We start from the raw sequence: 27,560 nt of genomic DNA, 5'->3' as shown, positions 1-27,560 counted from the left end.
GCCACACTGCTGGTGGGGACCCTGGACCAGGGGTGGGCACCTCTCCAGGTGTGATGGCCAGGACCATCAGGTGCTCACACCAGAGGCGCCTTACACTCCATTAACCAGTGGAGCAGTTCCCAGTGCTGGTGCATTTGGGGTGCACGGGGGAGGAGGAAGGGGAAGGTGCTGTTCACCCCGGAGAGATGATGCTCGGTGTCCGGCAACCCGGGAGATGGGGGACTCAGCCCGGTGAGTCTTCTCCTGTGGAGGCCGGTCCGGGGCAGCGGTGTCGCTGGGGGGCCCCGCGGGAAGGGGTTTATCTCCAGACCCTACCCCGGGCCGGTCCGCGCCGCAGGGCTGTCACGGAGCACCGTGTGCCTGCCCCCCGCCCGGCACGCACCCCGCAGCGACACCAGCGCCGGTGCGAGCGGGAAGTTCGAAGCCGCCTTTTCCGGCGGGGTCCCGAACCCCGGCCCCGGGCGCGGAGCGGAGCGGGTCCGGCCGCGGCGGGGCGCGCGCCTCCGGGGTGCGGGTGCCGCTCCCGCCCCCGCGCGGCGGAGGCCCCGCCAGGCGCTGCGTCACGCGGCGGCCGCGCGTGGGCGGGCGGCGGAGCGCGCGCGGGATCTCCCCATGTGACCGCGCGGAGGGGGCGGCGGGGGCCGGCGGCGGGGCCGGAGGACGTAGGCCGCTCCCTCCTGCCCGCGCGCTCGGCCTCCGCGCTCGGCAGGCGCGGCCGCGGCGAGGCGAGCTGCGCGGGGCGGCCGCACGGCCCCCCCGGCGGCGGCAGCAGCAGCGAGGCGGTGGCGGGGACCGGCTCGCCCACCCGCCCCGTCGATGGGAAAGGAGGAGCCTGGGCCGGCGGCGCGCAGGCGGGGGGGGCGCTGGCAGGAACTTCGGCGGGGCTGAGTCTGCGGCGCCGGGACGGCATCGAGGGAAGCCCCGGGCGGCCGGCGGCGGCAGCCTACTGCAGAGTACGTGCGGGAACCGGGGCGCCGGGGCAGCGCGGGGCCGGCCCCGCGGCGGGCGGCCGGAAGGAGCGGGCGGCTGGTGCGTGGGAGATTCCCGGAGCAATCTGGCGCGGGGGGGGTCGGGGGAGCGGGCGGAAAGTAGAGAAACGTCCCCGCCGGGGCTGCTGCGCGGGGGGGCGGCGGCGCGGGGGCGGCGGGGCGGGCCGGGCCGGACGGGACAGCGGGGGCGGTGCCCCGGCGGCGGGGACTGGTACCGGGGGGGGCGGTGCTGTGGTACCGGCCGCCCCTCCGCCCCAGGCAGTGCGGTGCCGTGCCCCTCCGCGGCCTCTCCCCCCCGCGGTGCTTCACCCCCTCCTCCCGCCCCGCGGCCGCTGCCGGGACGTGCCGGGCTGCCGGGCCCGGTGGCTGCGGGAGGGCCGGGCCGGCACCCGCGCCCCTCGGCGGAGCCTTCACGGAGAAACGACCTGCAGAGTTGGTGGCGGCGGCGTGTCGGGACCCCAGCCCCCGCGGTGCCCGTGGTTCCCTCGCCTCCGTTCCCGTCCGGGGCCGGTCCCCGCTGACATGCCGGGGCGGTAGGTACCGCGCCCCGCGCCGCGCTCGGGTGGGACGATCGCAGCGAGCGGGTGGGAATCGGGAAGTATTTGGGTTCTTGTTCTTTTTAATCCTTAACGCGATTTTTTTTTTTTTTTAACGTTTGAAGTTTCTTATTAGTTGGGGCGAGATACCCATCTGTATTTGAATGCGAAACTCACTTATTAGGTTGTATTTTGGCACATCTCAGAGCTAGACAAGACTGTTTAATTTGCTAAGTCTCGCTTCTGCAGCTACATGTAATTTTCTTCTGCTAAAAGTCCTCTGGAAACGCTGCAAAAATGTAATGAATATGCAAAGCAGCCAGCTCTCACATCCAAATCCAGTTCGTCTTCAGAGACTTCTCAAAACGCCCAAAGTGATCAAGATGTATTATGAAATAATCACTTTTGCCTAAAATACAGCAATGTGATGTTTCGCACTTACTCCTTGTGCGCGTTCCTAATTTAATTGGTGACAGCCCAAATAGAATTCACCTGAAATAAAAATCTCTGAGAATCAGTTAGGGTTGCTCGGTAGCTTTTACATCTAGTGCAGCCTTAAAAAGCAGGAAAACTGCTGGTGTAGCCCTTGCCGTGAGCCTGTGTCCCACAACTCCCGAGTTTTCCTTCTCCCGGTACTTCACCCACCGCCACCACCTGCTCCCTGCAGCCGCATGTCTTCCTGAAACCTCCGGGAATTGTGCAGCTTTGAACTGGGACTAGGAGAACGGGAAGAAACGGGAGTTTTCCCTGGTTAAAGATGTGGAGCTGGGCTGCTTCTGGTTTGTCTTGGTAAGAGGGGGCCGGTTGCAGGAATAGGTTGTGATTCCTGTGCTGATTGTTTACAAATATTTAGTAGTGCTGTGTGGTTTTTGTTTTCCTTTTTCCTAGGAGTTGTGGTTGTGGTCAGAGTTCAGGTGACATCCAGCGTTTGGAGGGGAGGGCACGGCGTGTGGGGCGATAGGTAATGTGGGATGAGTTACAGTTGGACTTGATGATCTTAACTGTCTTTTCCAACCGAAGTGATTCTGTGAGAATGCATGGTTGTGGGTTGCAAAGGCTGAGTGAAAATCTAACCAGTGATTTCCTGGTTCTTCTGTGGCTGTAAGAGTATATAGCCTTGCATGTGTTTTAAACAGCTTTTTGTGTTATGGGGAATTTCCTTGCTGCTTTGTTTGTTCTATATGTGAAAAATGTATAAGGCAGCTGCTCTTGCCTGTGTGTTCCCACACATGGACGATAAGCGAAGAAGGGGAAGAAGCAGCAGCTCAGCTGCCATTGCCACATTCATTTATTCCTGCAGACCTTCCCATGTGTTCCTGGCTTTTGCCCCCAAAGGTTTTGCAGTTGACGGTACTTTTGAAGATCTATTTGCTGGCTCCTGAGGCAGCAGATGGTTCTGGTTTAGCTTCTTGGGGTTTGCCAGAGGACACGATTACCAGGCTGTCGTTCTGAACCGGGTTTGGTTGGGGTGGCAGGTTAGAAAGCCTCAGACTCCGGGAGGAGGCTGTGGAAGAGGGGGAACGTGCGCGGTGCCCCAGGGTCTTACCCGAGGTGAGGAGTACACACATCTCCTGGCTGTGAGCTCGTCCCGTGTCTTCTCGTTGTGTAACCTCCTCTGGTGCTCACCCTTTGCCCCGAAAGCACAGTTTCTGCTGCACAGAGAAAGGAGAACAGCGGTGGTGGAAAGCAGCACTTTAGGTCTCTTAGGTGCGGTTTAAAGGCCGCCTGAAGGATGTGTGGTGGTGCTGAGACCTGAGGGGCCGCGCTTGGGCTTTGCGTGGCAGGATCAGTGAGCAGAGCCAGGCGGGAAGAGCGATGCCGTGTGTCCTTTGGGTTAACATCTCCTCTGGTTCCAGCAGTGCTTTCTCAGCAAACCTCGCTTGGTGCTTGTCCTCCTCCTAAGCCTTGTCTTATCGTCCAGGTCAACTAGCTTATCTGTTCTGTAGGCTGAGCTGAGCAGAGCCTGGAAAAGCAGCCCAGCTGCCTGGGAGAGAGGAGGGAGCCTTCCCCTTGTACAAGTTTAGAAAGACTTGGGCTGTCGTTGAGGTGCGTGCAGAAGGAGCTCAGTTTAGTGAGAGGAGAAAAGAGGTCAAAAAGGAGGAGTGTTTGAAAATGTGTTCTCTGCAGAAATCGGTAACAATCTCAAATGGAAAATTCGTGTGGCCCTCTCGCAGGAGTTACTGTACTAAATTTGGAAAGCAGAATTGGTCTTCAAAGTACAAAACAAAAGGATTTCAGTCTTGCTTTAAATGCAAATCTCCATGCAGCCTGAACTGTGGACTTGCTACCGACGCCTCCATAGTACATATTAATCCAGTTTTATCTGTCATGAGGAGATTTGTTGATTAGAAGCCTCCAGGTGCAGGCTGCTCATGGACTGTTGCTGCTCTTCCAGCCCGTGGGCAGGAAAAATGAGCGGCGTGCTCCTGGAGCTGCGGGGCTGTGTAATTGCACTGACACCATCCTCCAGAGTCACTTTAGCTCTCTGCACAAAGTCCATTTATACAGATTTATGTAGATTTTATGCTAAGATGGATGACTTTCTGGGCAGACGGCTATTCTTGTAACAGTTCTGTTAGTTAATTTGTGGCATTGTTGGTAGAAAGTCAACATCATTTGAAATAGGAAGGTAGAAACAGTTACTGAAATGCCGCTAAACAAGATGCTGTTAGTTTTGTTTGTTTTGTCAAAGTTTGTATGGAATGGGAGGATTTTTCTAGGAACCTCCATGAAGTGATGACAATTTAAAAAATACTGAATTATGTACCATTTAAAGGATTACCTTCAGTGGTTTTCCTCATTTTCCTTGTTGCTGTAGACACTACTTAGCTGGTTTTGTGCAATTAACTATTATTTTTGAAAGCTAAACTGTATTTCTAGAATATGTAGCTCTTCAATGTTTCCAGTTTCACCCTTAGTTCCAGAGTGTTCTGTTTATTGGCTCTTGAGCTCACCAGCAGCTCCTTGAGGTGGCTGCTCAGATCTAAACAGCTATTGCTGTCCCTTCTTATTTACAAATACTAGCGTACAAAGAATTATATGAACAGCTGCTTGTTTGGGGGTTTTGTGGGTTTGTTTGTTTATTTTCTTTTCCCCAGGCTTTTCTTCCTGAAGAGGTTGTTTGTAGATATTCTGTTCCTGCCATGTACGTTTTTCTAGAGTTTCTGTTGCCTTCCTAATTTTATTTTTCTCTAGTAGGGTTTAATCAAAGTTTTGTAGCAAAAGCCTGATCTTTCAGATGTTTCCTGAGTAGAAGTTGAGTTCCATTTGTTGTATCTGTACATTTATATTGAGTTAATGAAGAAAAAATGCATATTGTAAAAAAAAAAACCAATATGCTGAAGTGCATACTTTAAAAATAATTTCTGCCTTAGTTTTACGTTTGATTACCAGTCTCCCAGTGCCCCTAAACATACGTATATTCTTGCATCGGAGTTTCTAGGGGAGGGCGGCTACGTGTTATTAAAATGCTTTCCCCCCAGTGTGTGCAAATAATTCTCTGTGTGCCCATTTTTAGGTTACTACTGTGTGTTTCTTAAACTGCAATGTGATAGTAAAGCCAGAGAAATGTTAGCAGACCAACTCCATATTTTAGTCCTGTTACTTTCCCAACCAACTATAAATTACATGCTTTAGATCTTATTGATTGGTGGTTTAGCTTAATACAGTAATACTGGAAATTATGCACTCGTGGTTGCGAAAGCCATCGTGGAGTGAAGATGTGTACGTGTGAGATCTTAGAATTCTCTGAAGAGTTTATGATTTGAGGGATAACTGTGGATAACGGGTTTTATGAAGTCAAAACTTGTGCAAATGGTTTTTCCGCAGCCATAAAGGTAAAATACTGCTGCAGTTTGTCTGCTGGGAGCCCTTGGAGCGCAGTTGCTGTGTTGCTGAACAGTATTTCATGTCGAAAGTGTCAATGACATACAGGCCTGTTAGCAGATGCAATGGGCAGGTGAATTTAAAATAAATTTTTTAATTGTATGTGCTGGAACCCATCAGTATTTTTGCTTCATCTGCAGACATGGCTGCCCTAATTAAGATCAGCAGAGGCATTAGATAATTTTTTACATGAAATGGGGAAAACTGTAGAAATACTTTGTTCTGTACACCCTTTTACTGATCCAGCTTCGTTAATCCTCAGGTTCTGTGAAGTGCTTCTTTCTTTGCTTTCCTTTTACAGTCCTCCACATTGCTATGAGGGAAATGATTTGAGAATTAAGGCAAATCTAAACTGATGAGTTTTATTTTCTTCAGGGGACCTAGTATTCAGTAATTCTTTGGAGTGTTTTGTGATCATTTTGATTTGAAGATATAAAAGAGAGCAAAGTAGAAGCAGTGAGCAATATTGAATGACATTCTTGGGAACAAACATGAAGTGGGAATGCTTAAAACAAACTGGCTTCATGTTTGAATCATCTTTTTTGTAGGTGCTTTGCAACTATCTGCCTATTTGTTTTTTCACAAATGTTTCCATTAAGTTAACCTGTCAAAAAATAGAGCTATCGCCCCTTTTTTCGTTTCCATACATGTTCTTATAATGAAAGAAAAAAATCCTATCTGCTGAGTTGAGAATCTTCTGGAAGGGTGGGTGTTGGGGCACTGCTTCTGGATGTTCTGGTGCTCACCTTCTCTCTGTGGTTACTGTTCGCAGGTTCTGTCGTCCGTGATGGCGTCAGCTCTACCCAGAACCCTTGGGGAATTGCAGCTGTATCGAATACTACAAAAAGCGAATCTCTTATTCTACTTCGATGCCTTCATTCAGCAGGGTGGCGACGATGTCCAGCAGCTCTGTGAAGCAGGGGAGGAGGAGTTTTTGGAGATAATGGCTCTCGTAGGCATGGCTAGCAAGCCGCTTCACGTCCGAAGGCTGCAGAAGGCTTTGAGGGACTGGGTCACAAACCCCGGGCTTTTTAACCAGCCTCTCACCTCCTTACCGGTCAGCAGCATTCCAATATACAAGCTGCCGGAAGGGTCTCCTGCGTGGCTGGGGATCTCCTGCAGCAGCTACGAAAGGAACAGCAGCACCCGGGAGCCTCACCTGAAGATTCCGAAATGCGCTGCCACGACGTGCGTGCAGAGTGTGGGTGCGAGCAAATCTGACGTGGTGGGGAGCTTATCGCTGCAGAGCGGCAGCGAACCGAGACTCTGGCAAGGACACCACACCACCGAGAGCGAGCATAGCCTTTCCCCGGCTGACCTGGGCTCTCCAGCTTCACCAAAGGAAAACAGCGAGACCCTGGATGCTGCTGCTGCTCTATCAGTTGCTGAGTGTGTAGAACGCATGGTCCCCTCCCTGCCCAAAAGTGACTCGAATGAAGTCAAGGAGTTACTGAAAACAAATAAGAAACTGGCAAAGATGATTGGTCACATCTTTGAGATGAGTGATGATGACCCTCACAAAGAGGAGGAGATCAGGAAGTACAGTGCAATATATGGCAGATTTGACTCGAAAAGAAAGGACGGCAAGCATCTCACCCTCCATGAGGTAAAACCCCATGAGTGACAGTGGCCTTTTTCCCCTATTCCTACACTTTCCATGAGCTGCTCACGGTGTGTGCTTTTTGTAGGGGCCATTCTCACCAGGTGACAGGAGTTGTGTGTCGTACAGGAGCTGCAGGGAGTCCCGTCTTGGGACGGACATCTTGGGTGCAGCAGAACCCTTTTGTGGGTGGCTGTGTGCACACATGCACTGGTGACTTGGTGTCATCAGACTGCTCGGTCGCTGACCCCCTGTCAGACACGGGGCTTAAACAGTTTGGCACTGAAATAGCAAACCAGGACTGCACCGAGTATGGCCCTTGGGATTCCAAGCGTTTGGCATATTTTTAAAGCAGTTCTGTTTTGATATTCCTTTGCCTCTTTGAGAGCAGGCTGGTTGGTTGGAAGATGAGTAACTAAAATTGCTTGTGTCTAGTGACAGGATCACCTGGCTTGGTTACAGCCTTCTGCCCCCTTCCCTCACCTCGAGAGCCTGCTCTGTAGCTTGTGCCCTCCAGGTAAAAAGGATTCTGCTGATGAGGTCTCTAAACCCAGTGGAGGTGGGATTGTTTGCATTTGAATTGTGGTGAAGCTTAATTATCCAACCTGTGGGGCTTTTTGGGCATGGTGATCTTAAGGGGTCAAGTGGAAGGGAAAGGACCATCTCCAGTGTTGATGAGTGGCTGTAATTTGAAGGTTTGTGCTTTAATACTTGTGTAGCATCTCTTCCCTCTGGTCCTTAGAAGTCCACGTGAGCCTCCTTTGCTTCTCTGCTGGTGTTCTTGAGGCTCGCACTGCGTGTGTTGTAACGCAATAGGTGTGTCTGTGTGGGGAACAGTGCCAAAGTACAGTACATGAGGAGAACAAACATTAACTCAAGGCGGTGCCAGAACTCTGATACGAATGCTGCATCAGCGTTTTCACAGTTAACAGTGATTGCAAAATTTCAGTTGGATTTAAGATTTGGCATGTGAGGCTTAGCTCCCAAAAGGAAAGGCAATGTTTATGTTACAGGAGTGCCAAAAAACTGTACTGGCTTTAGCCTTTTCTCGCTTCAAGGAGACGTTTTGTAGGTGTGTGATCCATAGCATAAGACTGGGTTCTCTTTATGCTTCTGAATAGAAGGGCAGAAGGAAACAAGGCGCATTTCTTTACATTTTTGTTTAGGTATTTGCATTTATAAGGCAACTGCACATCACCAGCAGTGACTTCACTAGAGCTTTTACTGCAGACTGGGGAGATGCTTCCAAGGGAACTTGTCTGTAGTCAACCGCATTTCTACCACACGGTTTTAGTTATGCAGGTTTGCTTATGTGCTTTGTGGCTTTATGTTGAACACTTACAACATATGAATTCACCCAGTGTGCAAGAACAGATCTCTTCTTACTCCCCTGACCTTGCGGAAGCCTCTCCCAGAGCAGAACAAGTTGTGTGTGAGATGGAGGCAAGATTTGAAAGGATGAATTGTGTAGGTGCTCTGTGTACATCGCTGCAGAGTCAGGATTTGAAGAAAGGGGGTTCTCCCCACCTGAGGATCGAGGAGTGAATAGTGGGGTGTTAGTTCCAAGGAGCAGGGTTGCAAAGAACTGGAAGAAAGGATGAGGGCTCTGCCTTGTTAATCTTTATTTTTTTTTTAGTACTGCACTACAGATCTTCTCTACATCATTGTAAAACCATGTTTAAAAATGGAATGAGAGCATGGTTTGGCTTTAGGAAATATTTCTATCGCTATTATGATTAAGGGCACAGGATCAAAGGAGTATGTGGTTGACTTATGCCTTACTTATGCATGTGGGGCCTCACTGAACTCGATGGGAACCGCACACATGCAAGCAAGAAGAATTTGCTCATAATTGGTTTACTGTTTGCTTAAAGAGGCTGGATTTCCCAAAGTTTTGTCTTGAACAGTTTTCTCTCCACTTCCCATTTTAAAGGAGAAAACACACAAATAGTAGCAGCGTGACCTTTTTTTTTGTTTCAAATCTGCTAAACCAGAGTTTGCCTTCTGTAAACTCAACTTCAATGGATTTTATTATTTTTTTTTTGATGGCTTAAACAATTTGCTGCTCAGAAGGCAGGACCTTGAACAACCAGGGAGGTAAGTTTCTGCTTGTCCAGGGACTGTGTTTCTGCACGTGTTAATACATTCCAAGGCTGTCATCCTGCCTCACAGTTCAAGGTTTCTCCTTGCAGCTGGCAACAAACAGCTGAATAAACCTCGCTGTGAATTTAAAAGGATGAAGTAGTGGTTAGCTTCTGGATGTAAAGATCAGGATACCTCCGGCTTCTCAAGCAGTGTGGAGTTGCGTGCAAATTAAACACAAACTTGATGGAATTATCAGTGGTGAATTAGTGAGAATATTCTCTGTTTCACTGTGAACACTGGAGTGTCTCAGGAGGTTTGAGCAGCCGGCAGAGGCTGGTGGGAGCTGTAGACACTGAGCTGGTTTGGAAGCGTGTGCTCTTGGTAGGATTATCCGCATAAGATAATGCTCTGCCGTGAAATCTGATGCAGAATCTTTGAAAGATCTTCAAAACTAGTAAACATACTGTGCTTAATCCATCCATTGTCTCAGTATTACATGGCTTTTCGAGCACAGAGAGCACTTTATGTTTGAAGCTGGACTGGAGGAGGGATGAACTCAGTGACCCATGTGTGTTTGAGTCAGGTTTGTAATTTGCATGTTAGTATTTCAGTACTTGTCTAGGTACCTGTAAAACCAAGAAAAAAATCCCATTTAATAGTGTGGGAAACAGGAGTAAGAAATGCATGTAATAAATTTTGTCTAGCTTGATCTCTTCCTTTTGCTGACTTGGTTTTTAATTATGTGGGTTTTTTAGTGGAGAAATCTATGAACCCCATCAGATGGGAATATACCCATTCCTCTCCATAGAGCCTCTATGGTTATGTGCTGCTCCATATCATTAAGGCTTCCAGCAAACAGAATCTTTATTTTTAGGCATGCAGTTTTATGCCTCCTGAAAAGGCAGGAAGCCATGATGCACTTCAATTCAGTAAGTCTGGATGTGACCTGAAAGAAGAAACCAGGAAAAACAAACAAACAAACATTTGGCTTTTCTCATATATCAGGATAAACAGCATTTGCCTACAACTATCCAAAGCATGTTCAGTCACTTCAGCTCTTTGCAACCTTTCAGCACTTTATTGAGGGATAAAAACCATGCTTTGTAAGCATTAGCCATATTATTTATCCTCTGAAAAGTAATAGCTATCACTCTTACAGAAATTAATGCCTGCTTTGGGTGGTAGTTCTTCTCATCAGCGTTGTATTAATCTTTTGTTTCTGTGCTTTTTTTTCCTTGTGTTTTTTTCTGGAAAGACAGACATTGTAGAACAATTTTCTGGTCTAAGGGGTAATGGTTTGTTGTTCTAGTACATTGTATTGTAGGAACATAGTAACCTAGAGATGTTTCACAGATTAAAACCTAAACTTCCCAGCCTTGTGCATCTGATCTCTGTGAGATATTTTTTTTCCCACTGTACAGAGGCTGAAGGATTAGGCAACATATCTGGTTCACCTGTTAAAGACGTGCTTACACTCTGATTAACATTCAGGTTTCCCAGGAAATGCCCTACTCAAATCAGAGGTTTTTATACTAAATACAGGAAAAAATGCCTGTGATAGATTAGGAGCAGCAATTTTGTGAGAGGTTTTCCTAGACAAAGCATATGGGCACAGGCCGCTGAGAGAATCTCAGCTCTTCTAATACGTTTTTGTTTTTTTCAGCCTCCCTGGAGAACAAGTCTTCCGTTAGGAAAAATATATTTTCTGTGGGATACAGTGGGGTGAGGGAGCGAGTTCGTCGCCCTCCTGCCCAGAGACACCACTTCACTGCAGACCTCTCTCCTCAGCCTCACCTTCCTCTCCTTGCACAAGCAGCAGTGTTGGTGTCCGAGCTCACACCCATGTGGTCCCGCTGTGCTGGGGCAAGTACTCCCGTGCTGTGCACGGCCACATCGAGGGCTGGGGATGGCACATTGCACTCCCTCATCAATATACCTGCCGTGCTGTGCAAAACTGGGCTGCTTGGTAATATTCACCAGCCTGAGATGGGTACAGAACGTACTGTTGACAGCAGCAGCAAAGCTTAGGCTGGGCTCATTTGTGAGAAGCCAAACCCATTCTGAGCGGCTTCGTTTCCCCAAATTAAGAAAAAATAGCTGTATGATTCTATTGGCCTCTTGCTGTTACACCTCATTACAAGTGCTGGCTGTTCCTCAGCTGAGGAAGGGGTGAAAACGTCTCTTCAGCCCTGATTACTGCGGAAGGAGCAGGGAATCTCCAGCGTCTCTGTTTTGATGTCTGTCCTTGAATTAATAATTACGTTGTTTGTCCGTGCTGTTGATTGTAGGCTTTTCTGACAGCAGTATTGTTAAGCTCGTATAATTTATGACAGTGTCACCACTTTCTATAGGCTTCTGAAGAGCACTACAAAACCACTTTGAGACTTAAGGCTTTTTTTGTTGTTGTCCCCCTCTTTATGAAACTATTGCCAGTAGCAGAGGCACTAGAAGTGTGTCCCAGCAGGCTCAGGAAAACATCCTTCAAACCAGTTACATTTGATTCATGTCTGAAGATAGTCTTCACAAACATGAGGGTGAGAAACATAGCTAAAAACAGTTTAATCGTTTCTTAAACCATCACCTTCTGCAGAATGTGTGCTGTATTCACCAGGGAAAGCCATCTGTACCCACACTGTCAGGGTGGTGGTGGTGGTGGTTTTTTTTGTTGTTTTTTGTTTTGTTTTTTGCAACTCCTGGGCATATTGCATTTATAAAAATAGTATTCCCTGTAAACTAGGCTTTGGGAGCCAAACACTGTGAATGTTCAGAGCTACTGTCTTAAACTGAGATTTAATTAATGCTGGGATGAGGCACAAACGGCGCACATTGAGAGTCTTACAATTATGTTTTGCTTTAAAGGACAGTAAATGCACCAACCATGTTTATATCTTTTCCTTCCCAGAGGCTTACCTGGCTTAGTAAGGGTATAGATAAATTGAAGAAACCCTCCAGGGCTTAGTATACAATTATAGGTAATTTTACTTGCAACTGAAATTTTTTATTCTTTCAGAAGAACAGGTACTTTTACAAGCACGATGGGTGGAAGTATGCAAAATCATGAATCCCTGGTGTTGTGTTTAATTTCCAGCTAACAGTTAACGAAGCAGCCGCTCAGCTGTGTGTAAAAGATAACGCGTTGTTGACCAGGAGAGACGAACTCTTCGCACTAGCTCGGCAAATCTCTCGAGAAGTTACGTACAAGTACACGTACAGGACTACCAAGTAAGGTTTTAATTAACTCAAAGGACTATACTTGCAGGGAACTAATCTGATAGAATTTCTTCTGAAGCACTAGAGACACTTTCTTCTTGCTCTTTAGCTAGCAAAGTGTTCTTCTGAGGAGGGCAGGAAAATGCTGTTTAAATCCTGAAGCTTTCACACTGCTACAATTTAGCTGTCTTGAATTACCCTGTCAATGGCTCTCTAGTTTTCCAGATTTTGGGATGATAGTGCTTGTTTCAAGGCATCCGAGAGGTTGGCATTGAAGTATTTGATGCATTTGTGTATTTCAAGGTTAATATCAGTTGGCAGAGTAGCCAAAGCTGTTCAATGTATAAATTTTTTTTTCATGTACGGATTTGGTGTTTTAGTGTCCAGGAAGTGGAAGAGATAAGGTTGTAAGGAGCGGCTTACAGTCTTGTTTTAAAGGAACTGAAGCTCACTCCTAATTTCAGTTGTTACCGTTCTGTTAACTGCTGTTACGAAACAGTAATGGAGGTGTAACAGCTTTTAAATGTAAGTAAAACTATAGAATTAATAAATACAGTTTAAAATCTTGATACTTTCTATATATTGTTTTAAATGTTAACTCCCTCATATGTAATTCAATATTCTTTCAAAATGCATTTTCCTACACTCTACACTTCTAGGAGTTTTTTAAGGTTCTCCTTTGCTCCCTTTCTTCCATAGTGATTAATGTAAATATGCACCCATTCTGAGTAAGCAGTGCCAAAGGCATTTCTGTAATTCTCTGTGCTCAGGTAGCTTTCCCTTCTGTTCAGAAGAGTGCATGAGTCTCTTGACACTTACAAAAACAGCACAAGGTGCTTCTATTCCTCTATACTTGAGTGACATTTACTGCCAAGTCCAAGTGAATTGGAGGCTTTTTCTGTGCACCTCACTTGTTCTGGTATTTTTTCCTTGACTCTGTTTTTCGTGATTATTTCTGATGGTCAGGGTTAACGTGCTGTTCGCTGATTGCGTATGTGTTTTCTCTTCTAGATCTAAATGCGGAGAAAGGGATGAGCTGTCACCAAAGAGAATCAAGATAGAGGTACAGTATTGTGACTCCTGTATTCTGACCTATGCATGCTAAAATTCGCTGTGGTTTTGAAGGGATCTCTTAAGGGAAGTTTGTCAGAAAAACATTTGACAGACAGTTGATGGGTGTGAGAGAAAGAAAACATCACCACTGTCTCTGCAAATGGAAGTGCTTGTTGGAGAAGCCTGTGGGAGCAGGGGCAAAGAGTAGGATTTGCTGAATGGTAGAGTTACTCTCAGTGTTTTGCCCTCTGAGTAGGAGGAGGAGGAATGGGACTGACTGACATCCTGGGGTGGAATAAGCTCAAGTTCTAAAGAAAATGTCGTCTTATAAGGCCTCATGTGTTTAAGTCAGTGCGAGGTGCAGTTTTCTTAATTTGCTCGAGTCAACTTTTCATCATGTCTAGAATCCAAAATTCTGGGTACAAATTGGTGGCAGAATACTAGCCATCTCTGGCTATGCTATAAATTATAAAACTAATAATACAGGAAAGTCAAAAGTTAACTAGAAACTATGTATGTCAACACAAATGGTTGTGCCTGTACATGTTAATTTACGCTGTTCTGTAGTTAGTTTTATATAAAAAACGTGTATACATGGCTAATGTATACACCTGCACAAGATGTTGCTTAGTGACATGCTGGGAGTTTCTTGTTAGGAGTGCAGGAGCAAGGTATATGTAGTTTACCTTTTTCTTCAGTTACCACTACTGGAAAATAAATCTGACGCCTTTTAAAAAATCACTTAAAAAAAAAAAAATTCAAAAGTGTGGATACCTATATACCTCATAACAATAGCAGATCTTCCTTTTTAATTTCTTTTTTAAAACTAATTACTGTTTCACTGTTACTGGGTATCTAATTCATCCTTAGCATTGTGGGTTTTTTAAATTTGTCCTGTCTACTCCAAAAGATGTAGGCTAAATGTGCATTAGAATGTAAGCTAGATTTGTGTGACGCAGATATGTGATATATTCTTTAACCACAGAGGAAAGTTTCAAGATATTGTGGAATGCATTTCTCATATGCAACTCAGTCTGTGATAAATGATGCACCAAATGTGAGGCTTTAATTTTTTCAGTAGTGGTATAGAGGAGTTAATATTTCTTATTTATTTTGTAAGTTCCGTAAGTCTGTGTTCAGTTGTAGTCTGAGCTTATATAATACAAAATATGTATGTGTGTTGAGGATTTACTGGTAGCTTTGATAAGTCAGGAATGTCATTTAGATGTGTTGGGATTTGCTTTGACCTATGCTTGTACTTCAGAAAAACAGGGTGGAGAGAAGCTGTGTTAAATGGTTTTATCCACCTTCACCATTGTCTGCCTTGACCGACACATTGCAGGATGGTTGCTTGAGTCTCCCCACTTTTGTTCAGTCTGGTCCTAATTTGTAAGAGCCGGTGGGGACCTGCTGCTTCTTTGCCTGAAATAGTATTTCACTGTTAGATTTCAGCATTAGTAAGTTTTTCCTTGCTTCACTAATAACTGATGATGAGCATGACACACTGCAAAGGAGGTGCTTTTTTTTGAAAGGATCTTCATTGAAAGAAAAAAATAAAATTAAAATATTGAAAAATATAGGCTGAAACTTCAGGATTTTTGGAGAGCAGGAAATCTGTGCGTTCTCTTATTTTCTGCGTGCTGAAATCTCAAGACTCTGGAAGGCCTGCTTTCTGAGAAAGGATGCTTACTTGGTTGTTGTTTTGTCTAAAATTACTAGTCATATTTTAAAATGTGTGTGAAAATTTCATGTCCTAGTGGTGCAAATTACTATTTCAGAGATAGGACATTTTTTTTCCAAAATAAGAAACTTTAAGTTGAACTAAATAATCTTTCAGTTGATAGCATACCATTAATAATTATGAAATGACCAGTGTTGTCTCTTTCCTTGCAAGTTTGGGAGTCTTCTAAGGAGTAAACCATTACTTCAGTGCATCACAAGTCTGAGTTACACTGGAGATCGTTTAGTTTTCTTCAAAGAAATTTTAAAAAGATGCAGAATTACAGTCGATCACCTTTACGTGTGGTGTTTCAGTTCTTGCGGCTTGCATCTTTGAAAGAAAAAGAATAATGCTTTTTTAGCAGTATGTTTGGGGATTCTGTGGTGTTTTTTTCATTTGTTTTTAGAAAGCTAGAGGTAAAAATGAAAATAATAGCAAATGCTGCAGATTTTTCCTTTTGTTCTGGATGAGAGGTCTCTATCTTGTTTTTAAAATCGCGATGCTTCATTGTGGCTTGATTACCTCTCTGTCATGCTAGTATCATACAGAGGATCTGAACATGAGTGATGTTGTCGTTGTTCTAAGTAGCTCTGTCTTTTTTGTGTGTGTGTGGTAAAGGTCGTTTTGCCCCTTTCCGTTTTAAGGCTGAACTCTGTGTTTTGATTCACCATTCCTTTACCCATTAGTCATTAACGTTTCCTCAAAGCATGGTCTATAAAATACTGATGTTAGAATTCGGAAAGACTTCACACCCTGTTTGCGTAGTGTTGAAGATTACTTAAAAAAAAAAAAAAAAAAATGATGAGTTAATTTCCTGAGATATAATAACACTTTAAAAAACCTCCGGAGAGCCTCTGAAGGTCATCCTAGAGCAGAGCTGTGTGTGCAAGCTGCAGCCTTTCAGCCACCACTATCAATTTATCCTTTTCAGGAATATGAAACGCTCCCAAGCATCACAAAGAAACAATATGCCATGAATTACATCAAATTACCTGTAAAAAGCGTTTCTCTCCCCCTGCGAGCTCTCCCCCGCGTATTCGTCGAGTGGGTGGGCGAGCTGTGGGAGTGAAGTGCGGAGAAGGAGGAGGGAAAAATTCCAGGCGAATGACAGACTAAAGGTGCTGAGGGAGTGAGAAAGGGAATGAGGCGAGCTGAGATTTGGGAGCAGATTGTAAAAAAAGGAGGTTGTGGTTCCTAAATCTGCTCCGGAGAAAGAGCAGGAGAGGGAAATAGGGATGGAAACAGCACATCTTGTGCAGTGAGAGGCTACTCATCACTGCTTGGGAGATTATGGGGTTCCCCTTCCAGAGACAGCGTGAACAGCCAAGAGAGCAAAGAAAAGAGAGTTTTTAAAAATGTGGTATACAGGAGTTGCTCTGCGTGTCAGCATCTCCGTTCAGCTGAAGGGGAGGAGTGAGGAGGGCTTGCAAAAGCAAATTTGACACAGCTCTGTGGGAGTGGGGGGAGACAGGTGGGAAGACATGAGCAGAGGCTGCAAGGAAACGTCTTCTCTTGGTGCCGGTGCGGGTAGAGGGAGAGGGGAGAAAGGGCCCCGCTCCGCCCTCACCGAGAAGGTTAAAAAGAAAACCAGTCCACATGTGGGATTTGCGTTTGTCACAAAACCAGCAAAAGCAGTAGAAGCTACTGTTTGCATAGGAAAAATGTCATTAGAGGGAGCGAAAAAGCACATGTGGGACTGAGAACATCTGCTGCGCAAAGCCACTTGAAAAACAGCCGCGTGGCAAAACAAGAAGGAGCGGGAGGAACCTGGGCCAACCTGCTCCTCCTCAGCCCTCCCCGGTGGGAAGGGGTGCAGAGCGGCATCGGCACCCCAGAGTTATATGACCGACAGGTGACAGTCACGGCAGCAGTGGGCAGTTGGCCCCGCTTCTAGGAAACAGCCTTTGGTTTTGTATCAGCGAGTGATCACAGATACATTATGAAGAGCCGTGTGACCTGTTTTGTTGCAAAAATAGGATCCTGAGTGTTAGGTTTTTGTGTATTCGGTTTCTCATCCTCCTACACATAATCGTTCTCTCCCAAACAAATTCAGGTCTAACTACAAAAATGGTCAGTGCTCATGGAAATGCACTGCAAAGCCTTTGTTTCTAGAGGATTAGGTTTTGTAGCAATTTACCTAGTTATGAAGTTTTGCATACCTATCGTGTTTATTTTTCCCCTGAGGGACTATGTTGGGTGGATAAAAGCTATGTGCAGTGTTCAGACAGATTTTTGTTTTCTGTTTTTCCGGAGCATAAAGAGTAGCTTTATTGGCATTACGTTGCATGGAGGGTCTGGTCGCTGCTCTGCAGGTCAGTGAGCAGCTTGTGGCAGCATGGACCTTGTAGTCCTTCCACTGGGGTATTTTGAAAAATCGCTTTTCTTTTTCTTGATCTGAAACACGTTTGTCCAGCTGTTGTCAGAAATATTGTTTACATGCATGTGCTTTCAGAATGCACAAGAAAAATATAACTAATTTGGTGTACTTTTGATACCTGGATCTATGGATGCTCAATGACAGATGTTGTTTTCAGATTTGGGTCTGCCTTAAGATCTCTGGCTTCCTCTCACATTTTTACAGTCACCTATATTGGGCTTTTGTAAACATTTCTGGACGTTCTTCTGTTTTACATGTGCTTTCCTTTTATAATGCCAAGCAGGATAAATTTCTCATCTTTAACCTTTGCTTCGATGATTAATGTGTTTTAATGGAGTCTGGCAGGCTTTCACAGAGACTTTATTTGCTTGATTGGTACATATGCAAGCTGCAAAAGAGATTTGCATGTCATAAGGATTTGAGACTGAAAAAAATACTGAATTGTGTCAAAAGCATTTGAGACTGAAAGAATTATTGGATCAGGTCTTTGCTACCCTGCTTTTCAAATGGTCATGTTTCATGTTGTGATACTAATACCAGTTCTATGTGAAATAATGTTGAATTCTGGGAGGCTTTGCTCAGTTTCTCAAAGTCAGTATATGCAGCTACTGTGCCTTATTTTCAACTACATATAGACTTGGTATGTTAAGAATCTCCAAAACGGCTGTATGTAACGAGTGACAGAAACCATGGGCCTGAATCTGCCTGGCAAGATTGAATGTAAACTGGCTTGATGTAGTCTGGATTAACCTGAAACTGCCAGAGATGAGATATGATTGTCTGTGTATGCCGTTTTAGATATACCACTGTTGTTGTAGAGGGGCTGTGTGTGTTTTTTGCACAAATTTAAATGAAGTAAATGGCACAAATATGGAAATTGCAGTCCAGAATTTTCACAGAGGTTCAGGAATGTGTTTGTTTGTGGTTTTTTGTTTGGTTTGTTTGTTTTTGTTTTCTGTCGTTGTTGTTTTCCTTTGAGTATACAAGGAGAGTGAAGAAAAACTGATAACATGCCCTTCTTGCTGTTTGTTTTTTTTCTTACGCTCAATAGGATGGTTACCCTGATTTCCCGGACACAGTCCAGACGCTTTATCAGCAAGACAAAATGCCACTTGCTTTGGCTAAAGGGAAGAGTGAAGACTCAGCAACTCTTAATTCCCAGGTAAATCAACCACACTACACTGTGAATAGTATGGGCCATGTCTTTGTGCATTAATTTTGACGTATTTTTCTGGTGACTAAAGTAATTACTTTCAATTTTCAAAGGCTACCTAGCTTAGCTGAGGTTGCATCACTCTTAATTTGAGTTTACCTTCTGAAACTGTTCTAACACTGTGCTACAGCTTTACCCTCGTTAGTTCCAAGGAGGTAGAATCTAGCGTAGTAGGTTTGAAAATATGTGATTGCATATTGGAAGCAAGTAGGGTGCTGTGTAGGGTACTATTGGTACAGTATGTGCTGTGTTACTGGTGCTATTAGCTATGAATAGAAAGTTCAGGTTGCTGAGTCTAGAGGAATAGAGTAGGCGATCTTGGAGTCCTCAGTTCTGACACTTCTTGTAAGAAGAAGGGCCAATATATTTAGGAAATAGTGAACCTCTGGATCCGAGAGGATAAATTGACGTTCTAAATAACATCTAGCCTGGTGGAAGTGCAGTGTTTTTCAGTATCCGGAAAGCTTTTTATAAATGAAGATGGGTTTCCAACTCTTTCTTTGTCTTTTCTCTAGTGTATCCCAGCCCAGAGGCAAAATACACATCTCCTACTGCCAGTTGTTGCCAAGAAGGGATTTCATGTTAAGTTGCAACAAATTTATTTTGTGTAGCTGATTTGGGCAAATGCAATCACCAAATTTTCACAGGAGATTACATTCAGGAGTTAACGCTCCTGTTTTCTGAGACTAGGTGTGTTACCCTGTCTTTTACCTTCTTCTATTGCAAAATAGTGTACAGTCATACAGATCTCTTCATCGTGATACACCGAAAAGCAATTAATGCTGCATGTTCTGATGTCACATATTGATTAAATGAACTTGATTGTTTGCAAGCTCATTTTCATCTTGTATATGCTTTGAAGTTTTCATTGGTCACTGCTACATAACAATGGACTAGAGATTTATTTTAAGTTTAAATGTATGCGCAACTCCACAAGTTTTCCTATGGTGATCAGAAGCATCATTGCAGTCTAAAATTCTGCTTTCATACCAATTAAACAACAAAGATGGCATGAGTGAGAAAATTTTTTATTGTTTTAAAAAATGTTTTACAGTTCAAAAGCTGTAACAGGAGTGACAGAATATCAAAGTCAAAGCACACTTGAAAGTAAACTATTTGAAAATAGTTTCTTTTTTACTTACCTCCCAAGACCAAGCTTGAGGTTGGTGTTTTTCTGCAGCCTCGATCATGTCATGACCCGGCTGTCAGGGTCGTTGCTGTGCTGGCGGAGCTCAGGCTTTGCTGGTCTGTTGTACTGTCCTTGTATTTGTAAAGTGTCAAACTGTGCTGAGTAAGCAGACTTTTGTGGGAAGTCAGGGCTTTCATCATCTCCCATGAGAAGTTCAGTACTCTGCAATTAATAGACCTCTGTACTAGCGGAAACAATGGTGGCATTGCTTGAAAGAGAAATGAATTTTTTCCTGTTGATCATAGATGCTATGTTTATACACTTTCTGTTCTTATGTTCATTGTGGCTCTTCTAAATCAACTTTCTTGACTTGTGATTTTCTTCTTATTTTTGCAAGATGCTTTTTTACATTCTCAAGAGCAACTTGATTATATGGAAAGTTAGAATTCTCTTGGCATTCAAGTCACCGACAAACATTCAGACACCATTTCCTCCCACATTGCGCTGCATTGTTTAGCTTCACTCTCTAGAGGTGTATAGGTCTTGTTCTTCTTCTAGACAGACATTTCACACCTTTATCCCCCACAAACATACTGTCATCCTACACTTTCAGAATGGCAGATTTTGAAGCTTGTGTAGTGCTGTTTCCTAAAATAAAGACTCCAAGATGTCTGGTGAAATCTTGGCACAAGTTGTTAGCAGATGTTGCCATTGCTCTTGGAATACTTTGTGAAGACATATATTTGAACAGAGCTAACTGGATAATTAAGACCTTATTTTTTTTATTTTCTTGAGATTCTTTTCACGTAACCTGCAGTCCTATAGTGCAGAAAGTGATTTTTGTGTGTTTTCGAAGAACAGAATTTAATGTTGCTTTTCCACATGGATGAACTACAGCAGCTTACATTTTAAGTATTCTCAAGTGACTCAGATCTACAGTATGAAAATCTTCATGGGTGCAAAAATATTTTGTTTGCTTGGTAGTTTTGAGGAAACTGTAAAGCACACATCTGTACATATGAGTCAACAAAAACCTATATCTAGGCTGTTAGGCTTATCGTTTGATATTGGTTTTTTCCCCTGTGTTTTGACTTGCTAAATGTATAGACAAATTTTATTTTATTTTATTTTATTTTGCTTTATTTGCAGTCGGAAAAGGTGATGGCAAAACAGATGGAGTTTCTTTGCAACCAGGCTGCGTTAGAGAGACGTCTTTCCACAGGGTGTTACCGGCAAAACTCGGAAGAGCACAGCCCCAATGGCATGTCATTAGATAACGCTGATGGACAAGGTACGCTGGCTTCCAGGCACATACATCTGATATGATGCAACTGTTGTCAGTGGCATTATTTACCTTCTACAGAACAATGAGCACTGAATGGACAAGACAAGATCTCTGCAGTGCTCACAGTCTAAATAATGCAATGAGATGTATAGGCAGATTCTGCTCTGTCACTCTGATGTATCTGGGCAAATGGCTTTCCCTATGGATAAAGGAAGGAAGGAAGAAAGGAGGGTGCACTGCTGGTATTGAAGGGTGGAACTTGGCTTTAGCTTCATCCTCAGTATTGAAAACAGAGCAGAACGTTGCATTTAATTAGTGTTCTTGCTTTGTGGGAACTGAAAGTAAAGCAGGTAATGTAGTCGTACCTCTTTTTGTTTACCTGTTTGTGCAGTCTAGGAACAAAACCTGAGGAGCTGGCTATGTAAATGAGAACTAAGCAGATTCTAATGATGTTTTTAGTAGCTTATTATTCTTCAAAAAGCTTACAGTTTTGTGGTTATCTCTGTGATTTACCAACTGGCTATTCCTTAGCTTGAATTAATTTTAGGAGTGTTTGTTTTGTTCAAGCGCTTGCTGTTTAGATTTCTTTTTTTACTGTTGTGAAATGAGACAAAATGTTACAAACACAAGAAATACAACCAGAAGTTTTTGTATTTGTTTTTTAAGAGCTTGTTTGTTTAAGGAGAGGGAAGAGAAGCAGTAAGGGGAGAAACTAAGGGAATCAGTGTACGTACGTGTTAAAACATAGGTTTTCATTTGTGTGTATTGGTCAAGCAATGCGGTACACAAGTATACAAGAAGAATTGGTTGTGTGGATCCAGCTCTTCTTGGTAGTGCCAGTTTCTTTACACCATGTATCCCTTGTGCAGTGGAAGTGGGAATTTTTAGGATCTCAAAGGGTTATTTGGGCAGAATAAGAGAGATGATTTTTTTATCTTTTTTTTCCCCTGTATGGCTGAGTGTCCCATTCTAGCAGTGCCTGTGCAGCAGCATATTTACGTAAGCCTTGTTTGGCTAGAAATCTTCCCTGGGCAGCTGGAATTCAGGGTGCACTTTTTGCTGATAGAATTACTATGTCTTTAAGTCTCTACCTGTCTTTTAATATTGCTTTGCTTTTAATGCGTCAGTGTTTCACTGTGAACAACTTCCAGGTGAGAGGCCGCTGAATCTCCGCATGTCAAACCTGCCGAGTAGACAGTTGCAGCACATTTCACTCGATGGAGAGCAGCACGTTGGAAAACCTCTGTGCGGAGATTTGATCCGGCTTTACCCTAGCAGCGAGGCAAAGTCCCAGTCCTCAGGTTAGTGCTACCACTTGTAAATTGCTCACTGCTTCTTACAAAGCCTGGGATGAACTTACTGATACGTCATGTCTCGGAGTGAAGGAGTGAGTAGCTCAGCCTGGCGTGCTTTGTGTGTAACCCTTTAATCAAGGCTCTGCACAGAAATTCAAGAGGGGTGTTACTTGTTAGTCCAGAACCAGATTGAATATGATTTGGGAAAAGCTTAGAAGATGCAGTAACTAGGTTCACATAAGCAGGTTCTGGAGCGTGTCTGTCCTTAGTGAGCGGTATTGACCTAAACTACTCCTGTTACATACTTGTGTTGCTGTCATTGTAATGCAGTCGGATCATAACGTGTCTTCACTCTGTATAAAGCAATCCAGCTTTTTATAGAAAGACATTTTATTCAGGATTGTAAGGACCTGGCGCTGTTTCCCTACGATGAACTAAATCATGCAGTATGTCTTTGGAACTGGGTTTCCTGTTCATTGACTTCTGCTTGCTGATGATCTTGTCATTTGTCTCTGGCACTGGGAGAAACTCATTTTGAGTCTGACAGAAGACAGCAAGAATCCTTTGTGAAATCTATATGGGTGGTTCCAGTTTAATACTCAGCACACTGAAATAAAGCCAGGAATTCTGCAGACTCGCAACTTTAGGAATAATAATAAAATTCCATCTGAGTTTGGAAGATGCAACGGGAAAGAAGTTATTTGTGAAACAAGATGCAAAAGTAGTTGTTTTGAAGACTGGGCAGAATCTTGCATCTTCCGCTTTGGTATATCACAATCGTCACTCACCTTTTTTGCGGTGCGATAATTTTTGCCAGTGATAATTCACTTAGTGAAATTGGCAGTTGGGGATTTTTCCCAGTTCCCTTTCAAAATGCAAGTGAAGAGTGTGTCTCCACTGAGCCCTGCTCCTGCAGAGATCTGAAGTAAATCTGTGGTGACGACTCTGTCATTGCCACAGTGTAACTGAGGTGCTGCTCACCCAGCTGGGTTAAAGCCCAGTAGGAGGAGGCAGAATTTATTGCTTCAACTGCTGGTATCCATATGGTTCATGGATTTCTTTTTTTCCCTTGAATTAAGAACAAAATATATTTGTTTCCAAGCAGTGTTGTTTAACTTTTCTTTTTCTTTCTTAATGCAGAAGGCCTTGGTATTTTAAAGGATTTTCCTCATTCGGCTTTTAACAACATAGAAAGGAAGGTCATAAAAACAGAACCTGAAGACACAAGATAGTCATTCAGCTCTGGAAAACAGCGTCATAATAAAGAATGAAACTTCACAAGAGAAAAAAACCAGCCTTAATAACCAGCGTTGCCTCATTCAAATAAGAGATTTCAATAGCCAAAGCCTAAGAACTGGTACAGTAATCTGTGGAAACAGGAAAGCAAGAGACACTGCAAACTAAAACAGTGATACAGGCAGATAAACATTCCTGTAAAAGTGGTTTTATAACATGGGGAGATTCACAAATTAATATTGTGGGTCTTCATTATTTAAGAATGTATTATGTATTTGTATAACTTATCAGAGTAAATCTAGATGTTGGGACGTGTATTGAGTCCAGTAGATGTGGCTACAGTTCATTTTACTTGAAATTTCAATGTCTACTTTAAGTGTACCTAGCGTAGATATGGTTGTTAAACATTTGAATTTAAAAAATCCTTGGAGAATTAGGAATGCAAACCTCGTGACACAATTAACAGCAACTTTGCAACAATATTTGTAGAAAACAGGAAAATGCATAAAATATTTCATGGTTTAAAATGTTACGTGGATATAGCATTTGATAGACCTAGACCCTGATTCTGTATTATAGCAGACGTACTTGACACTTAACTAGCGTGACATCACTTTAATGGTTTCAGCAGCCTTTGTGTAACACACTTACAGCGTAATTCCTACCTGCAGTTTGGGAGGGTAGGAAATGCCAGGTAGAGTATGGAAGAGTCCATATGATCGGCTCCCATTTTGTTGCGGAAAACTAAGGTTCGATATACTGTACAATTACTAAAATCTCATTTGGTAGGAAACCCAAGAGACCAAGTAGCATGGACAGGGCTGCAAGAATTGTGATTCAGACCATTGTAACCTTTTGGACTTTTGTGTGGATCTTTAAGAAAACAAAACAAAATGCATCCCAGGTGTGGCAAAGATGAAATACAATGCAGGATTTATGCATTGGTGTAAAAGGTTGCACTTGATATCCAGAAACCATAAGATCTTTTGGAGGAGAGAGACAAGGAGTTATGTCTTCAGCATGTGACTCCTTATTAAGTGCTGTCCAGCCCACATGATTCTATGAATATACCGTATACTGCATACAGTATGCCAATACGTTTCTTTATATATGTGTTTAATTAACATCTGTATTCTTTATTTATTTGACAGTTTTTATTTTTTGTACATTTTCACTTTTGTCATTTTGACTAAGGAGAGATAGTTGGCATATAACTTTGGAATTTACCATGGTGTGTTTGCGTGCATCCATTTTTCCTCTGCACAGCTCCCTCAGTAAGAGTTGCTTTCCCACAGTCAAACTAGTTATATGCCTTAGTTTCTGAATACAGTTTTTGCCTACGACATGTTGGGGAGGGGAAAAGGAGGGCTGAAGAGAGTAAGTTGCCATGCCAGTGGGTAAACTTCCATGTTCAGGTGCGCACTTCATGTCTGCAGTTCGCTCTGTGTCATAGATGTGTATTAATGGTTCAGTCACAGTCTGTGTTGTGCTGAAACAATCAGCAAAATGTGAGCTGAAATGTCTACACTGCAGTCTCTTATCACTGTAAACATATCTAATTATTTTATCACTTTTGATTTGTGGAACAAAGCTTTATAGTAGAAACACCAGTAAACAACTTTTTATACTATTAAAATGTTTGTTTTTTTAAAAAAAAAAATTCTTGAACTGTATGGTACTGTTTCACTTACCGGAGTATCTTATTTTAAGCAATGGAGTTTGCAGCTTTGCTGTTAGAAATAAGGGATTGAATGTGTAGTTATATTTCCTCATTCCTGTTGTGTGAGCTAGTAGTACAGATAAGGTATTTCTCCAGTTTGTAACGTTTAGCCAGTGCCCTGGTTAGTATCTGAGTAGCTTTCATGAGACGTGTTTGGAACTTGCTAAAGGATGCGGCTTCAGGTTTGAACTGTACAGCTCGAGTGGTAGATGGTACCAAGCAACGAGGCTTTAGAGATGCAGGAAATGCTGGTTTTTTTTCAACATCTGGCACGGTCAAAAGTTGCGTGTGGATCACAGAAGCTCTTAGCTTGCTGGTCTCTTCGCTTGAAGTTAGAGGAAGGAAGAAGAACTTGTTAAGCAGCACGCTGTTTCAGTTGAGTCCAGAATTTATTTTGTAAACACTAATGTATTAAATTTGCTATAAATTAAAGTATATAACAGTTATATTTTTGAGTTGTAAATACAGTACTTTGTGTCACGGCCAGGTGGTTATCTCTAGAATGATATTTCAGTTTATAGTCCAACAGGCCATTTCAGTCTCAATAAGCTGGAAGCAATTTTTTTACTGGTTTGCAGCTGTATGGTTTTTAATTTTTTTTAACCTGGAGGGGGAGGTGGGAGATACATTCCAAGATTGCACATACGTTTGGTAACAGCAAAGAATTCAAGCATTGGTCTTTCCATGACAGAGGCCTGGGTGGACTGCGACCTGGGCAGCCTCTGGAGCTGCAGGTGAAGGCTTGTCCGCATCTGCTCTTGGAGGGTTCCTAGGCCAGCCCTGCCAACCATGCCTGTTCTTATTCACATGTTTATGTTGTTGCTTACAAAATAAAATTCACCGTGAGAACTCCTTAGTTTCCCCAGGGTTTTTCCTTTTTCTTTTTTTAATTGTGTTTTCCAAAAGGAGATGTTAATTTTCTGGGCACAGGGGAGGAGGGAGTAGCTTAAACTGCAGCTCTCACTGGATAAATCCTCTTCCTACTCTTGAGGTTGCTCCTCGTTTATGGGGGCTTTGGTGGGCCAAGGCGAAGAGGGGGGAACTATCACCCAGAAAAGGGCTGCAGCATGGTGGTCTGAACGCCCTCTCTACCTCCTGTGCTCTTGTGTGTGCTTCTATTTGCACAAGAATGCAAACACAAAGGGGAAGAGAAACAGACTGCAGAGAAAAATATCAAAGAGAAGGAGTGGGGGGAAACCCCACCAAACAACTTCCAAAAGGTGCAGGTTGCTGAGGTGGCACAGAATGGGGAAGAGTCCCCTCAGCCCAAGGGGGCAGAGGAGGGTGCAGTCCCCCTGCCTTACCCCAGCCCAGAGGAGATGGAAGGTGGGAAATCAGAACCAATGGCTTCATGTTACTGTTTTTTTCACATGTCCAGTGCGATCTTGCCCTGTTCTGGGAGCAGAAATAGGAGAAAGAAGGAAGGAGCTTGTTACTGATGCCTCAAAGGTGCAAGGGTGGAACAGAATATATGCCACAAATGATTGATCTTCAAGACTGCAGACATGTATAATTGGAAAACCTTTATATATATATATATATGTATATATATATATTTTAAACTTGACCTGGGCAGAGCAGTGACTGAAGTTCAATAAAAGCACCGTGATGTCGGACTGTCACGGTCCTCCTGGGACCCACCACAGGCTTGCATCAGGCCCACCAGATCCAGTGCCTTGTCGAGGTGGCCTGAAGGTGGGTGCTGTGAGGTCCTGGCTTGGAGAGCACTGTTGGATCAGACAGCTGTTACAGAAGGGTTCTTAATGTTAGTTTGAAACCTCAGGAGGTGCCTGTTTCTCATGCAGCCAAAAACCTCATCATTTCAAAGTTGGCTGCCTGTCTAAAATTCCTGGGTCTTTTTCTCGATAAGCAATTTATGAGGGTCAGCAGGGAAAGCATCTGTGCAAGGCCATGCCAATGGCTTTGCCCATGACAACACCTGGGCCCCAGCTATTAATAAAGCACAAATACCAGGTTCATACATGGCAATGAAACATCTTCCAGTGGGCCTCAGTTAAAGCACTAATGCTCGTTACTGTAGTAATTGAGATTTGGCAACCTTTTGGCTTGGTTTTGGGGTGCCAGCTGGCAGGAGGGGTGTCTGCTCCCCGAGATGTGCCACTGCCAGGGCTAGGGGGCTTGTGCTGCTCCCCATCCTCGAGCTGGGGTACAGCCAGGCTTGCTGGCTGGCTCCTTCAGTAGGAAAACAAGGAGAAATGCCATGAGT

At 43.8% G+C, this 27,560-nt stretch overlaps 1 protein-coding gene across 4 annotated transcripts; it reads left to right on the top strand.

The window, feature by feature from the left end:
* The first annotated feature begins 659 nt into the window (after positions 1 to 659).
* NAB1 (NGFI-A binding protein 1) lies at positions 660 to 26,185 on the top strand. Of its 4 annotated transcripts, none has more exons than XM_082055404.1 (8): positions 660 to 953; positions 6,183 to 7,016; positions 12,184 to 12,317; positions 13,317 to 13,368; positions 18,507 to 18,617; positions 20,947 to 21,088; positions 22,234 to 22,383; positions 23,518 to 26,185. In XM_082055404.1, exons 2-8 carry the CDS (start codon positions 6,198 to 6,200, stop codon positions 23,607 to 23,609), a joined length of 1,500 nt encoding a protein of 499 aa, XP_081911530.1. In that variant the 5' UTR covers positions 660 to 953; positions 6,183 to 6,197; the 3' UTR covers positions 23,610 to 26,185. The 4 variants fall into 4 exon arrangements, with proteins under 4 accessions (XP_081911530.1, XP_081911529.1, XP_081911527.1 ...); XM_082055403.1 differs by lacking the exon at positions 660 to 953 and adding an exon at positions 1,012 to 1,029; XM_082055401.1 differs by lacking the exon at positions 660 to 953 and adding an exon at positions 1,305 to 1,522.
* The last annotated feature ends 1,375 nt before the right edge of the window (positions 26,186 to 27,560 follow it).

This window comes from Streptopelia decaocto, assembly GCF_964273445.1.
Source record: "Streptopelia decaocto genome assembly, chromosome: 6".
Classification (NCBI taxonomy): Eukaryota; Metazoa; Chordata; class Aves; order Columbiformes; family Columbidae; genus Streptopelia; species Streptopelia decaocto.
Note: the sequence above shows the minus strand (reverse complement) of the source record. Positions and strands in the feature narration are given on the sequence as shown.